General features: G+C 55.9%; 1 protein-coding gene across 1 annotated transcript; it reads left to right on the top strand.

Annotated features, from left to right (window-relative positions):
• Window positions 1–1,926: 1,926 nt before the first annotated feature.
• Rac2 (Rac family small GTPase 2) lies at window positions 1,927–15,391 on the top strand. Its single transcript, XM_006979114.4, has 7 exons — window positions 1,927–2,095; window positions 4,094–4,165; window positions 9,827–9,944; window positions 10,396–10,458; window positions 10,889–11,048; window positions 14,171–14,303; window positions 14,716–15,391. Exons 1-6 carry the CDS (start codon window positions 2,061–2,063, stop codon window positions 14,299–14,301), a joined length of 579 nt encoding a protein of 192 aa, XP_006979176.1. The 5' UTR covers window positions 1,927–2,060; the 3' UTR covers window positions 14,302–14,303; window positions 14,716–15,391.
• The last annotated feature ends 306 nt before the right edge of the window (window positions 15,392–15,697 follow it).

The raw sequence follows: 15,697 nt of genomic DNA, 5'->3' as shown, positions 1-15,697 counted from the left end.
CACCCCAAACACAAATGTCCAACAAAACACCCCAAACACAAATGCCCAACAAACACCTGCAAACACAAATGCCCAACAAACACCTGCAAACACAAATGCCCAACAAACACCTGCAAACACAAATGCCCAACAAACACCTGCAAACACAAATGTCCAACAAACACCTGCAAACACAAATGCCCAAGAAACACCTGCAAACACAAATGCCCAACAAACACCTCAAACACAAAGCCCAACAAACACCTGCAAACACAAATGTCCAACAAAACACCCCAAACACAAATGCCCAACAAACACCCCAAACACAAATGCCCCCCAAAACACCCCAAACACAAATGCCCAACAAACACCCCAAACACAAATGTCCAACAAAACACCCCAAACACAAATGTCCAACAAAACACCCCAAACACAAATGTCCAACAAAACACCCCAAACACAAATGCCCAACAAACACCTGCAAACACAAATGCCCAACAAACACCTGCAAACACAAATGCCCAACAAACACCTGCAAACACAAATGCCCAACAAACACCTGCAAACACAAATGTCCAACAAACACCTGCAAACACAAATGCCCAACAAACACCTGCAAACACAAATGCCCAACAAAACACCCCAAACACAAATGCCCAACAAACACCCCAAACACAAATGTCCAACAAACACCTGCAAACACAAATGTCCAACAAAACACCTGCAAACACAAATGCCCAACAAACACCCCAAACACAAATGCCCAACAAACACCTGCAAACACAAATGCCCAACAAACACCTGCAAACACAAATGCCCCCCAAAACACCCCAAACACAAATGTCCAACAAACACCCCAAACACAAAGCCCAACAAAACACCCCAAACACAAATGCCCAACAAACACCTGCAAACACAAATGTCCAACAAACACCCCAAACACAAATGTTAAACACTTGGCAAGTGTCTCAGTATCCCTAGCAATCGGTTGATAGAATCAAAATGGCAAGACGCCTACATCAGTTTGTAGGTAGGGATTTTGATTTGGGATAGTTTTCCAGCTAGGATCTTGCTATATAGCTCTGACTGGCTTGGAACTCACTCTGTATCCCAGACTCAACCTCACAGCAATTCTGCTGACTCCGCTTCTTTGGAGTGCGGGTCTGAACCTCCATGTCGTGAGTAGGTTTTGACAGATGGCTTGCCCAGTTTCTTTGAGCTTGCTGCATCTGAGCCCTCCTCCTCCCCCTCTCCCTCCTCCTCCTCTCCTCCTCCTTCCCTCACCATTCCCCTTCTTCTTCTTCCTCTCCCATCTCTTCCCCCCACCCCATTCCCTTTCCCTCCTCCTCTCTTTCCTCCTCTTCCTCTCCCCTCATCTCCTCTTCCTTCTCTCTCCTCTCTCCCCGCCCTCTTTGCCTTTTATCTTCAGGGTGGCCTCTGCTCAGGCAGCACCCTCTGGTCACCCTCTGATGGACATCACACTTCACAGCCACCAGCTCTCCCTGCTGGTGACTCCGAAGTCACTGCAGCTCTCCCATGACCCATGCCTCCTCTTGCCTTGCTCATGGCTCCTGTGATGCAGTTGGCCTTCCGTACAGAGTAGGAACTCCAGGACAGCCTGGCTTCCTGCCTTTTAGAGTCACCAGCCCCCAACACAATGCCTGACACATAGTAGGTACTCGTTTAAGTGCTTACACTTAGGATTTAGGCCAACTGACTTCTGGGAGGATGCAGATTCTTAGAGATCAATTCTGGCCCTGCCCTAGGTCAGGAGGTGAACCTCCAAGCCCAGTGGGTGCCCGGGTTCCTGTTGGAGACTGGGTCAGGTGCCCATGGGTGACCAGGGCCCAACCTAGCACCTGAGGGGCCCCAGGTCCTCTTCCAGACCGCATGCTCCACCCCCTCAAGGCTCTGGGGCAGCAACTTGGGTAAGTTCCTCTTCCGTTTCCTCCTGCCTCCTGAGCTGGGGTGTTGCTCCTCACTGTGGGGCACCTCCCAGCCACTCCGTACCGCACCGCTGGTGTCCACAGCAACGCTCCTGGCCCCCAAGTGTCATCCCTGGCTGCTGGGTCTCGGATGCGATGCAGGCCATCAAGTGTGTGGTGGTGGGTGATGGGTAAGTGCCGGGCTGAGTTGTCTCCCACCCCCTACCAGGATGTCGCCGAGACCCTCCCTGGCATACTCACAGGTTCAGGGCTCCCAGGAGGTCCTGGGGATAGTCACTTCCTCTCCTAGGGCTCACGAGGAGCATTTGGGGTGGGCCTGGACTGCTCTTCTGTCCTCAGCCCACCCCTACCCCGGAAGCCACCTGGGTAGAGGGCTTGGGACTGTGGGTGGGGTGCTGCTCCTTGCCTCTACCCTGAGAGCTGGGGCAAGGCTTCCATTGGGGCCCCCCGGAATCAGGTTCCCATTTGGGTGCAGGTGTGAGATGGGAAAAAAAACAAAACCAGGGACTTGACCTTTGGACCTTTGTTCTCCAGCTGACCTGACCGACTTGCTGCTGCTGGGGGACTCCGGAGAATTTCCACTCTTTCTGACTCTTATCTAGCCATCTGGGCCAAGCTCTCTGTCCCCCCCGGGGTGGGCTGGGGTCGCTTGAGACAGGTTCCTGGCTGTCCTGTCTCTAGTGTGACTCCATTGCATGTGGTGCGGAGGATGTAAGGGGATGTCAGTGAGGAGCCAGGGGGAGCGTGGAGGCCAGTATAAGGGAAGGAGGAAGGTGAAATAGCATTGTGGGGACTTCCAGGGGGCAGACCGGCTGCACCCCAGCTGAGGGTTCATGTACACCATCAGATCTTGGGACCACAGGCTATCACGACCCAGGAACTCAGTCTCCTCCTTGTGCCGTGAGTGGGTCAGTTTCTCATATATTCCAGCACATTCGGGTGCAGTCCTCAGGTACATCCTGGGATCCTGCCAGGTCCACCCTGACATGTTCAAGATGCACAGCTTCAGTTCAAAAGGGGGAAGTGGCTGAAGCCTCGAGGCCGGTCCTGACTTGGGTCCCAAGGCCACTCTTGGGCTCTGCTGGTCTCGCTGGGGGCAAAGGCTATCATCTCCTGCTCAGCTGACTTTATCGCTGTGGCTGCCAGCCGTTATCTGCCGCAGCTGTCTTGCTCACTTCTGCTTTGTGTCTGCTCTGGGGGGAGGGGAGGGGGGGGTGGCCGGAAGTCAATGGTTCTACTCGTTCAAAGTTACCTTGGTGGCAAGCCTGGGGCCTGAGGGCAGCCTGCAGGGGAAGGAAGGCAGGGCAGTGGGAAGTGACCTAACGGAACAGAGCTGGGGAAGGCCCAGATCTGTCCCTCTGGCCTCTCAGCTTCCTGCTGAGTGACCTGGTGGCCTCCTGGATTGACAGGGAGACAGCCGGCCTAGATGGTGGTCATCTCTACTGGTCCCGTTTCTCTGTTGCTTACCCTGTGCGGTCACTGGGTCATGGCCCTCTGTCTGATTTCTCTTCCCACGAACCCTACCTACCACCACAGAGCTCATTTTATACGTGGGAAGATGGAAGCTCAGAGAAGTTAAGTAACCTGCCTTAGAGTGCAGAGGATTTGAACCCAGGCCCCTCTGGCTGAAAAGCTCCGTACTCTGTAAGGCTACAGGCATTCCCTAACAGTCATTGGTTGTTGTGACACCCACAGCACTGGGCTCAGTGTCTTAGGGGTATCACTTAATTCCCGTGGAAGATGGGCTTGTCCTCGTTATCTAGGTGGGGAAACTGAGGTACAAGGAGCTTAGGTGACTTGCCAAAGCTGTGTAGATGGTAGATGGTGGAGCCGGAATCTGAGCCCAGGTGTGTGACAGCCTTGTCCAGGTCTCCAGGGTCCTCTCCTCTGCCCCCTGGCTGTCTGCATCTATCACCTGCACCCAGAACATTGGGGCATGGACAGGTCCTCAGTTCTCCCTGGACTCATGGCCCAGACCCATGGCCAGGACCGAGGTCAGGGTGTTTATGGGTACCTGGGGGGGGGGCTGAGAACATGGCCATGGAGTGTCTGGAATTGGGAGACTGAGGCCCGGAGATGGGAGCCTGGGTAGAGGGCTCGGGTCTCCTCTTGTGTCAGGCACAGCCCGTGACCTTGGTCTCTTCTGCTTTCTGTCTCTTGTCTTTCAGAGCCGTGGGCAAGACATGCCTTCTCATCAGCTACACCACCAATGCCTTCCCCGGAGAATACATCCCCACTGTGTGAGTACCGCGTGCCCCCCCAGGCACTTCTCGGGACTGTCCCCTTTGGACACCTGAGGCCAAGCAGGACAGGAAAGCTAGAGAGACTCTCCGTCTCGGGGAAGCTGCCCTGTGATCCAGCTGGCAGTGCAGTGGCTTATGATAGGGAGGCAGAGGCTCCAGAAGGAAGAGGGACCGTGAGATGGGAAGTTGTAAAAGGCAGGAGGGAAGACGCCCTTCGAGCCGGCCGGGAGGAGAAAGTGGGGTGAAGATGGAGCATGGAGGTGAGGGAGGAGGAGAACTCCAGAAACTTAGACAGCAGTAGAGGCAGGGAACCAAATTGCTGGGGTGGGGCGGAGCCAGCCGCAATCTGTGGGAGGCCTGTTTTCTGGTGCAGGAGGTTGCCACCGGCTGCCACATGATACCAAGGGACCCAGGGCACCCCACCACTCACAGGGGAGCTCCCCAGCTCCTTGCACAGATTTCAGCCTCTTCAGGGTCCCCTTCAGTCTCCCGTCCTAGAGAATGTTACACACTGTGTTGCTTTTTAGACCAACACTCCTTAAGTAAATCTGCCACAGGGCCTTTGCACCAGCTCTTCCCATGCCTGTGGTAGTTTCCTGTCTCACCCTCATGTTTATCCTCCAGGCCCTCCTGGAAGCCTTTGATCCAGCCTAAAGGCCTGCCATTCCCCAGGGGAGTTTGCCGGATCTCTCCCAAGTTCATGAGCCTGTGGTGGGCAGGGAGTCATGTGTTTTTCTTGGGTCTCCCCACCTTCTCTACAGGGTGGTTGACCCAGGGTAATATCCACAAGGTCTTATACATGACATGTGTGCTTCGAAGTGACAAGGCCCTGGAGAACCGTCACTCTAACATCTAGTTGGACGGCCTTCAGTTTGGTGGCCGGGCACAGGATGTTACACTCGTGATTGCGTTGGGTCCTCAAGGCAAGAGGGTGTTACAATATCCTGATGGCTCATAGCAGCTAAGGGGCTTGTCCCACAGGGCCACTCAGCCTGTCCGCCTTCAGAGCCTCTCTGAAGCCCTTATTTTTATCTTCATGGGAGCCCTGCCTGGAGCATAAAGGGACAGTGCTTAGGGCCCAAAGTCTGCCCGCCATCAGAGGAGCCACCAAGCCCGTTAATACCAAACTGAGGCTCCACTCGACATCCTCTATGTGCCTGTGGGGCTCCCTTTCTAGAACAGGGGTTCATCTGTCTCTGACACCTGGCTTAGCTGGGGGAGCTGAGCAAAGAACAGCCAGAGAGGCTGGGTAGGCAGGCAGCTGGACACCGCTTTCTGCCCAGTTGTGTCCTGTTATGAGTTCTGCACAGAGTGGGAATGACTCTTGCCCTCAGGCTTCTAAGGCTTGGAAGTCGGAGAGGGCTGAGGCTAGACCTGAGCAGGAACAGGAGCAAAGGGGATCTGGTGAAGGCCACTGTCACCAGGGTGTGTTGACAGTGCCCTTGTCCCCGAGCCAAGACCCTACCCTGTCTTTACTTGTCCTGGCTATGGTGGAGGACCCCGCTGCTCAAGGATTTCAAAGCGATCACGTTCCCTCTGAGCCCACAAGCCTCAGTTTCCCTTTCTACAAGAGACAGGCCCTGTGCCTTGTGTAGCAGCTTCTCTGCGAGGAGCTGGGAGGTGAAGGCCAGAGGCTTTGGTGTTCTGAGGACTTCACTGTTGGCCAGCCGGTCAAGTGCCGAGGGCCCGCAGGTCTGCCCCCAACGACCCCCCTGGACCACTGTGTGGGTGGCAGCTCGTGCCAGCTGCTGCTGGGGTTACTCCCAGAGATGAACGAATAGCCAACAAGGTTGGCATACATATTCTCAGATGACAACATCTGCCCAAGAATGGTTCTGTATGGTGTGCCAAGGGCACAGAGGCATGACAGCAGCCCCATGCCTTCAGGCACGGCCACAAGGGCTCCCATCCTGTCCACCTTGTGACTCTGTCCAACGAAAGCCTACATAAACTTGGACTGTTTTTTCTTTTCTTTTCATTTTTGTGGTAGGGTATATACTATAGCCCTGACTGACCTAGAATTTACTGTACAGCCCAGGCTGGCCTCTAGCTTCTAGCTATCCTCCTGCCTCGGTCACCCCAACAGCCAGGTTCCAGGTAAATTTTGTGGGGTTCCTTTTGTTTGTTTACTTTGTAGTCTAGGCTGACTAGTCTAAACTCACTATGTGGATGAAGATGACCTTGAACTCCTGATCCTCCTGCCTCCACCTCTGGGTTACAGGTGTGCATCACCACATCTGGTTTTATGTGGTGCAGAGCTTACCAGTCCCTAGGCAAACCTTTTCATTTGAAAAAAAAATTTTTTTCCCCTAGATGAACTTTTAAAAGCAGAATTTAGGCAGAGCCACAACCTGGCCTGAGTCCCTCAGGTGGATCCCTTTTATGCTTAAAACCCAATAGAAGAGGTATCAGCACTGCCCTGCACACCCCCACCAAGTTCCACCTCATCTGTCCATCTCCTCCAGGTGTTCAGTCCAGCCCATAATTCCTGGCCTCTCTCGAATCCCTGATCTCCTACAGGGAGACCTGGAGCATGCTTCCCTTCCTGACAGCGTTCCTGGTCTGCAGCAACCTGTCCCCTCCCTCTCTTCCTCCCATTTTATGTCCTACCTGGTCGAGAACTCTTCAGGGCTGGGGCCTGGTGTAGCTAGCTAGCCTACTCCTGATTCTAGAACAGAGTACCGGTTTCTAGAACATCACATTGCTGCTGCTGCTGGTGGTGGGCAGAACACCCTGGTGGGTGGATGGAGCCTGCTCTGTCCTGCTGTGGGATGGATCTGCAGGCTCAGCTCCATAGGGAAGAGCTCACCGTGAAATAAGGTCACATGGGACTTAATCTGTGCTTTCCTTGGTGACCCCGGCTCTGGTGACTCAGTAGGGTCAATCCCGCCTTCCCTCAGCTGCTTTGACACCAGGCCTCCAAGACTCAAACCAGCCTCACCCTGCCTACCTGGCCAGTCCCTCCATGTCCCCAAGACTCCAAACCATGGACTCATGGCCTCTTAGTTCCTTGACTGTGCCATCCATCCTTCTTGGGTAGTGGTCAGGTGACCCGAGGTATGCAGTCCTTTGCACATTTCTACTCCATTTTATGGGTGTGGCCTGTAGCCAGAGGCTAGGCCACAGAGCACCAGGTTAGGCAAAAATTATCTCTGCCATCCTCACCGTCTTATGACATGCCCCATAGCTGTGCTCACTACGGGGGCATTTCCAAACTGAGTAACAAGTCCGGACGCCTGGCCCTGCCACCTACCAGCGGGGACATCTTGGGTAAATCCACCCCTGCCCATGAGCCTACTTCTCATATCTAGAAAAAGGGGGTCACAGTGACCACAGTGATGCATATGAAAGGCTTCTAGGGAAGGGGAAGTGTGATACAGTCAAAGCATGCGTTATGTCTCTGGCTGTTGCTTGAACTCAGCACCTTGTCCTCTAGGGAGAGGCTGGGTGGGGACCCTCCGTGTCTCCTGGTGAGACGATGAGAATATTTTCCACCTCACTTGCAGCCCATTAATGACCCCAGCAATGGGGAAGGGCGTGAGGCTCTGAGAAGGGAATTGAGTGTCCCTGAGCCATACAGCCAGGTCGGGGTTAAACCCTGACCCCTAAGTATAGGCAGCTCTCCTGGACTCAACCAACCCTCCAGCTGTTCATTTTCATGCTCCCAACGGATGCCATAGGAAGAGCAGGGCATGAAGTCACTCCCCATGCCTACGGGCTGATTGACCTTGTAAAGACTCTTAACTTCCTGGGGCTTCAGTTTCTTCACCAGTTTCCTGGGTCACATGAGACTTCAAGGCCTCATACCCATAGCACTGCCCCTTCTATCTGGTCCAGAGCAGGCACTGGTGTGTGTGGCTGGGTGTGTTTTTAAAGGTCCTGGCCATTCCCCACCTCCTCCAAGATGCCCCGAGAGCCCAGGGGATCCCAAGAGACAGATGCCTTCGCTGCAAGGCATCTTGGGAAGAAGAAGGTCATGATATCTCCAGCTTGTCAGGGCCCCAAATAGCCCAGGCACCTGCCTGCCTACCTTGGCCAGCCTTGCCTCCCAAAAAGGTTCTTCCAAGACCCACAGGGTGGTTCCCAGAAAAGGCACACAACAGACCTACTATGGGCCAGCCATCTATCCTGGACTGGCCTCAGGGCAGAAAGGAACAAGCTGGGTCCCCCTCCCTTCAAGGAGTGTTGTTAGTGGGACTGACCTGGCTGAGGCAGAAAAGCCTCCCTGGGGTTGTCCCAGAGAGTGACACAGAGTCCCGGGGACATTGGGAGGCGGTATTTTAGGATGGGTGGGACTACTTGGGTAAACCAAAGTAAGGAGGGACATTTCCCCAGATGTCAGCATAGGCAAGTTCAAGAGACAGGCCATGTGAGGGAAGAGCAGATGGGCAAGCTGGGAGCTTGAGGTCCCAGTGGACCAGGTCTTGAGACAAGGGTTGGGTGCATGTTTGAGCTCAGGAGGTCAGGTGATCCTTAGCCCCCAGAGGTAGGCAATGAAGGTGTCCCTGGAGGCACAGCTGTGGCCGAGTGCAGTGAGCCAGCTGGACCCAACCCCTCCCCGCAGTTGGTCACTCACTGGCTGTGTGGCCTCGTATGGGTCGTGACACTCCTCTGATCCTGGTTCCGCACCCCCCCCCCAACCTACAAACCTGTTTCTTTCCTCTAGGGGTGTGAGTAGTGGGGTTTTACCTCCTGAAGACCCCTCCACTCAGCAGGGAGTGCTGGGTCGAACCCTCCCAGGACTTCCTAGGGTTCCCTGTCCCAACACTTGCTCAGTGGGGTCCTGGTCCAGTGTCTGGCCCACACCAGTACAAGGCCCAGGCACACATCTACAGGCTCCCGACGGATGTCTGTCTGTCTGTCCTCTAGAAGTGGTCCTAGCACAGCCACTCATCACAGGAGTGAGATGGTAGATCGCCTGCAGCTTCCTGCCCTTCCAGGAGGCTGAGGACATGGTCCCTTCATCTCCCAGACAGCCCCGGCAGGGCAGCAGCTCGCTAGCACCTGGATCGGCTGTTATCACTTCCTGTCTTCTTCCTGTTCCCCTCTGACAGCTTCCTGGAGTTACCTCCCAAATGCGCCCCTCCCCCACTGCCTCCTTCACTCAGGGTTTGCTTCAGAGGGACCCAGCTAAAATGAGGGGCCAGCAGTCAGTCACTCAGCGGGCGCTGTGTCATCATCTAGGTGTCCAGCACAGGAGGAAGGGAACGTTCATTCTCATCAACCTGGGAGGGGATACGGCACAACCCAGCAGTCACCTCTCCTGAGGACAAGAGGAGGCAGAAAAATGACCAAGACACTCTTTGTTTGCTTGTATTTAAGATGTTCTTAGTAGCCGGGCGGTGGTGGTGCACGCCTTGAATCCCAGCACTCGGGAGGCAGAGCCAGGCGGATCTCTGTGAGTTCGAGGCCAGCCTGGTCTACAGAGTGAGATCCAGGACAGGCACCAAAACTACACAGAGAAACCCTGTCTCGATAAACAAACAACAAAAAAGATGTTCTTAGTAGTACCCATCAGTTGGGAAAGCAGCCAGCTGCACAATGCTGTGTGACTTTGGGCTAATGGTATCACTCCGAGGAGAGCAACCTTGGCCCGTGCTGGAAGCCCTGGCTGGGCTCTGAGTTTGAGGCTGACCTCGTCCTTCCTGCTTCCCACAGGTTTGACAACTATTCGGCCAATGTGATGGTGGACAGTAAGCCCGTGAACCTGGGGCTGTGGGACACCGCAGGCCAGGAGGACTATGACCGCCTCCGGCCTCTCTCCTACCCCCAGACGGTGCGCGCCTCTTTGTGCTCCAGGGCTTGCTCCCGTTCCATCTGCTGCCCATGACCTTCCGCTGTGCCTGCTCAACCCCGAGTCTCCCTCTGAGGCCTGTGGGGCGGAGCTAGGGTGCTCCCCAAACTGTGCTCCCCCAGCCCCGCTGCCCCCAGTATCCACACCCCGAGACGCCAGCCTTTCTCAGTGCGTAGCAGGCAGACACTGCTAGGGTCCGTGTGAGCAGCCAGGCCAGTGTGCCCGGTCTGGGGTGGGCGGGGGACCCGGCTGCAGGTGGCTCTGTGGCTTTCCGGGTCCCCAGATCTGGGCTCCCTACCCACAATGGCCAGGAGAGTGTCAGACTGCCAGGTAGACGGTCACACAGAGGGTGGTGGGGGTAGGGGTGGGGGGGCTGGGCACACAGGACTCTCGGGGTCTCCCTCTTAATGACCCTGTCCTGCCCTGCCTCCAGGATGTGTTCCTCATCTGCTTCTCGCTCGTCAGCCCGGCCTCCTATGAGAACGTCCGAGCCAAGGTGAGCCTCAAGTGCGCTGGGGGACACATGTGGGTGGCACCGAGGGAAGGTGGGGTGAGCCGTTACGGTCTTCTCTAGATTCGGAGAACCCAGGGCAGAGGACCACTAGAGCCACACAGGGCCGATGAGGGAGGGCCAGGACAGGAAGGGTTCCCCACCGCCTCTGTTCCCTGTCCCTCTGTCCCTCTCCCTGCCCAGTCTCATGCCCCCTCTTATCAACACACAACCTCTCTTAACTCCTATCTCAAAAAAAAAAAAAAATATCTTGCCCCCTTCCACCCCCTCCCCCCCCCCCCCCCCGCACCCCTGCTCAGATCCTGCTGTGCCCTGTGACCCTGCTCTGGGGACCGCTTCCTCCCTTCGCCTGACGCCTTGGGCATCTGTGTCCCACTCCCCTCTGCTCTCCCTCACTCTCCCCTCCCCCTGCCAGTGGTTCCCTGAGGTACGACACCACTGCCCCAGCACCCCCATCATCCTGGTGGGTACCAAGCTGGACCTGCGAGACGACAAGGACACCATTGAGAAGCTGAAGGAGAAGAAGCTGGCTCCCATCACCTACCCGCAGGGCCTGGCACTGGCCAAGGATATTGGTATGGAGCTGGGGCTCGGAGACGGGGGAGGCTGGGGGCTGGGGGGTCCTGGGCACAGCCTTGTCCTAGGGTGATGCTGTGCGGCCAAGCTCTGGCTGTGCTCCAAACCACTGTACCAGCTGTGTGACCTCGGGCTGGTCACTCAGCCTCTCTGGGCTTGTGGCTCTCGGCCTGGAAGGTATGGCAGTAGTGATGGCTTCTGCCATGTTGGGGGTCTGGGTGAAGTGGGTTGGCTCACACGTCCCCAGAGCAGCACCGCACGGGGGGGGGGGGGGGGGGGATTCTGTGTTAGCTGGTCACCGTGTCAGCCAGGTGTAGACCTTGAATTGAGGGACTGATGGGAAGAGATTGAAGCAGAAATGGGAGGCACAGCCCACGGCTGCCTGGAACATAGGCAGCCAAGCCAAGTTGGAGTGTCTCTGGAAGGCTTCCTGGAGAAGGCGTCCCTGCTGGGGATTTGAAGGGTGACTCCTTCCTTTGTGCCTGGCCTTCACCGCCCTTCCCCGACTCATCCTGATTCTGCACCAGTCATTCTTTGCTTCCAAAAGCCAGGCAGAGGAGGCTTGACCTTTCAAGGTCACCCCGCTGGGGAGGTGGTGGCTGTGACTGAAAGCATGCAAGTGGGTTGCTGGCTGGGTGAGTGGGAACACGTTGCCCTAACTGAGCTCTCCATCCCCAGGAGACCTAACTCAGGGTCTGGCCTCTCCCGTGGTGTCCTCGTGAGGCAGCTACCAGCTAGGTCTGGCCTCCACCCAGCCCTGCACCTCTTCCTCTGCAGGAAACAGAGGGAGGGGCTCTTCACAGGAAGAGAAACCGCAGTCTTCCTGTGACTAGCTGGTTGTCAGGGCTGCCTTCCCAGGGGCCTCTCTGCTGCTTCACCCTGGGCCCTCTGCTCTAGCCTCGTCCACCTAGGGACGTCCTCCAGCTTTCTCTTCGTAACCAGCTTATTCCCAAACTGGTCTGCATGGGTGTGGGGGTGCATTAGGATTGCTCCCTCACCTCTCCAGGTACAGTCCCTCCTGTGGGGATGACATGGCTGCAGGATCCTGAGGCAGCTGGTCACAGCCCGCCGCAAGGGAGCAGAGAGTGAGAGAAGGCTGCCCCCCCCCCACTCTCCCCTTTATATGTCTTTTTAAAATGGGACGTTTTTATTTATTCCTAGACAATTTCATAATAGTAAACAGTGTGTCTTGATCATATCCACCCTGAAAGATCCCCTCACTCTCTCCAGACACCTGACACATGTCCATCTTCTCCTTGTGTCCTATGTGTGTGTATGTGAGTGTGTGTGCATGCATTCGTGTGTGTGTATGTGTGTGCATGATTTCATGTGTGTGCGCGCGCACACGTGCGCATGCGTGTGTGTGTGTGTGTGTCCCACTGAATCCAATGGGGGCTGCTGCCCGCTGGAGTGCCGACTGACCTTGGCTTTGACCTTGCACAGGTCTCTCACTGGTGACCACAGCTGCTGGGATTTCACAGGTGCAATGCCCATGTCACATCCAGACGACGATATTTCACAGCACTCAATGCCAGCCTGACTCTTCCTGCTCCATCTTCCTTCACGTTCCCTGAGCCTCAGGGTGGGGTGGGGTTGATATATGTGTCCCATTTAGTACTGAGCACTCAGTAGTCACTGACTCTGCACGTTGACTGATCTTTCACTGCATCGATTACTGCCCACGACAGAGAGACGCTTCTCCAGCCAAGGTTATCTGTCTCCCCTCCCCCTCCCCTCCTTTTCCCTCCCCTCCTCTCTCCTCCTCTCCTAAACCCTTGCTCATCTCACTGTGTAGCCCAGGCTAGCCTCCAATTTGTGCAAACCACCTGCCCCAGCCTTTCTGACCAAACTTCTTCCCCTTAAAAATGTGTGCACTCCATGACAGGGCTCTGTAGATGGGATCTGTTCCTCGCTGCATCCGTGATTGGCTGGGAGGTCTGGGATTTCTGGCTCCTGCTTTCTGGGCCTTAGTTTCCTAGTGTGAGTGTGTGTGTGTGTGTGTGTGTGTGTGTGTGTGTGTGTGTGTGTGTGTGCATGTGCGTGTGCGTCCTCCTGCCTATGACTCCTCTTCTCCGTGAGGCTGTTTCATCCTCTGTGAGGAGCTGAGAGCCCCCTCCCTTCCAGCTACTGTGAGAATGTCCCAGTCTAAGCCCCAGGAACCTGGGTTCAGAGTGCCTCACTATTGGCCACAGGGATGGGGAGCCTCAAGGGGCAAAGGCCAGGAGCCCTTGCTCAGAGCCATCTCTGGAATAAATGGCCAGAGGCCAGGACAAGATCCTGGCTTCATCTTCTTGGTGTCAAGAGGGTACCTTGGGAACATACCAAGGACAGGGAAGACCCTGGTGTGACCAACGGTGTCCTGCTCCCTGAAGCTCCATTTCCTCCCTGCTGCCATGACTGGTCTGTCTCCCACGCCCTTTGTTGGGGGCTTCCCCTCCAGTGGGGACCCCTCTTCCCTGCTCTGCACTTTTGGACCCGTGACTGCTCTGCTCTGGGCCTTGCAGGTCACTGGGGTAGGAGGGTCACTGTTTTCTCACGGCTGTCAGAAGCTCCTGCCCCAGAGAGAACAGAGGGCACCAGCAAGGGCATCGGGCTCCCTTCCTTCCCCTTCCCTTCCTCAGGACTCTGAAATCTCCCAGCCCCTCTGCAGCTGGGCTCTGTGTTCAGGTTACAGGGGATGGGAAGTCATGTGGACTCCTCCCAGGGGTCTGTCCTCTGAGGGCTCAGATGGACTCTCTGTTTTCTTCTCTTCCCTGAGCTGCCCTGGGGCAGGCAGGCCCCACAGGCTCTGTTAGCCTTGGTTACCTCAAAGTTGGGGTGTGACTAAATGACAGACGGATTGGGGTGTCCTCAGACCTGCTCAGAGGTGTCAGCTCCATGAGGAAGGCCTGGGTGACATGCTGGGAGATTTGGTCACGGAAGCAGGTCCTGTCCTTTCATGGGAAGGACATCTTCCAAACGAAGGGCCTTGTGTCCTAGAGAGTCTGGCCTGCCCTGGGGCCTCCACCTTCCCTACTGAGTCCTACAGGAGGAAGATGGGGTACACAGAGGCAGCTCCCCGCTCCCGATGACACAGCTTCTCCGTGACTCAGGTCCCTGCTCTCCTGCTGTCCCTCCTCAGATTCAGTGAAGTATCTGGAATGTTCTGCACTCACCCAGCGCGGCTTGAAGACCGTCTTCGACGAGGCCATCCGGGCCGTCCTGTGCCCACAGCCCACCCGACAGCAGAAGCGTCCCTGCAGCCTGCTCTAGGGGTACACACCTCTCCTCTGCTGCTGGAAGGGCACCCGGCCCCTGGGCCTGGGCCTCAGGTCACTGAGAGTAACATTAGACCAAGACAGAGAGGGCCATGGGTATCAAGGCAGCCTCAGTTTCCCCTCTTCTTCATCTTTGCCTGTAGAGCTTTTTCCCTGATAGACACAGCCCAAGGAAGCCAGAGCCTGCCCAGTGACCCAAGCCAGGACACAGGGCCTGCCAGGCTCTCACTCAGCCAGTCCTTGCCCCAAAAGCCTAATGGAACCAGAGAACCCCAACAATACCCACCGCAGGATATGTAGGGGGCAGCCCTGGGGAAGGCAGAGGTTGGGAGCTGCCACGGGCCTGGATGGTCCTGAGTTGGGGCTTCAGTCTGTCCCTAACATTGACCTTTTCCTACGTCCCTTCCAGGTCTCACCCCAGCTCTCCCACCCTGATGGTCTTGACCCTCCAGGGTCCCCACCGAAGCCCAACGATGTGCTGATGGGACATGTCGTCCCCTCCTTGTGGTCTTTCTTCCCAGACAGCTGCAGAACCTGCCTATATCCTCAATGGAGTCCCCTGGGGTTGGGAGGATGTTGACAGGCCACACCTGGAATGCTCCTGTGTTCCCAGGGGCCAGAGGGGAGCCCCGAGACTCAGCCATCCATCCTCATGTCATATGGCATCATATACCCACCTGCCCCAGGCCTTTTTAACTCCCCTCTTGAAGCCTCTGGTTCCCATATGCCTGCCACCATGTCTCTAAGGACAGGCTCTCTTGCTCCAATGCTCCTGGTCTGCCTTGTTGGAGTCATCTCCTTCCCTGAATCAAAGGGAGAGACGCATGAGTCTGCTCCTCTGTTCTCCTTTTTCAGAAAAACCCAGAACAAATCCATTTCTGTAAACCTCTTGGGTGCCCAGCCAAGTGAGGGGCTCAGCCCACCCCTACCGTCTCTCAAGACTTCCTGTTCTATTCAAAGGGTCCTGAGCTGTATTTTCCTGGGACTGTCCACCTCACCCTGCCAGCCAGGACCTGAACCACTGCAGACAGAAAACACAGTTCTCTTGCTTATGCAGAAAATAAATGTATCGATTGGAGTTGGAACTGCTATGACTTCAGGCGCAGCTCGATCAAGGCGTGCGGAGGGGTTCAGATGATGCCTTTCTGTCCACTCTGGCTCTGCCTGCTGCTAGCAGGCTCATTTTCAAGCACTCAACTCTTGGGGGCTGATCCTCTGAGGTTTAAGTTCAGGCAGAGACTCTGCCCCAGGCAAAGTTCTAAGGAAGGGCTGCTCTGATTGGACCAGCTTGTCTTGGGCCCGCCTTCAACCAGCTGTCTGTCAGAGAGCTGCTCTGCTGTGATTGGCCATGTGCTGTTCGAACCAGGAGTGGAGGTGGCCCAAGGAAGCCG

This window comes from Peromyscus maniculatus, chromosome 20, assembly GCF_049852395.1.
Source record: "Peromyscus maniculatus bairdii isolate BWxNUB_F1_BW_parent chromosome 20, HU_Pman_BW_mat_3.1, whole genome shotgun sequence".
Lineage (NCBI taxonomy): Eukaryota > Metazoa > Chordata > Mammalia > Rodentia > Cricetidae > Peromyscus > Peromyscus maniculatus.
The sequence above is the reverse complement of the archived record's forward strand: the minus strand, read 5'-3'. Positions and strand labels throughout refer to the sequence as shown.

Excerpts from the sequence above, each read along its gene's own strand:
- Rac2 (XM_006979114.4), top strand. The coding sequence starts at position 2,061 with ATGCAGGCCATCAAGTGTGTGGTGGTGGGTGATGG. Across the intron at positions 2,096-4,093 it reads TGTGTGGTGGTGGGTGATGG|AGCCGTGGGCAAGACATGCC; the intron begins GTAAGTGCCGGG and ends CTTGTCTTTCAG. Across the intron at positions 9,945-10,395 it reads CTCTCTCCTACCCCCAGACG|GATGTGTTCCTCATCTGCTT; the intron begins GTGCGCGCCTCT and ends CCCTGCCTCCAG.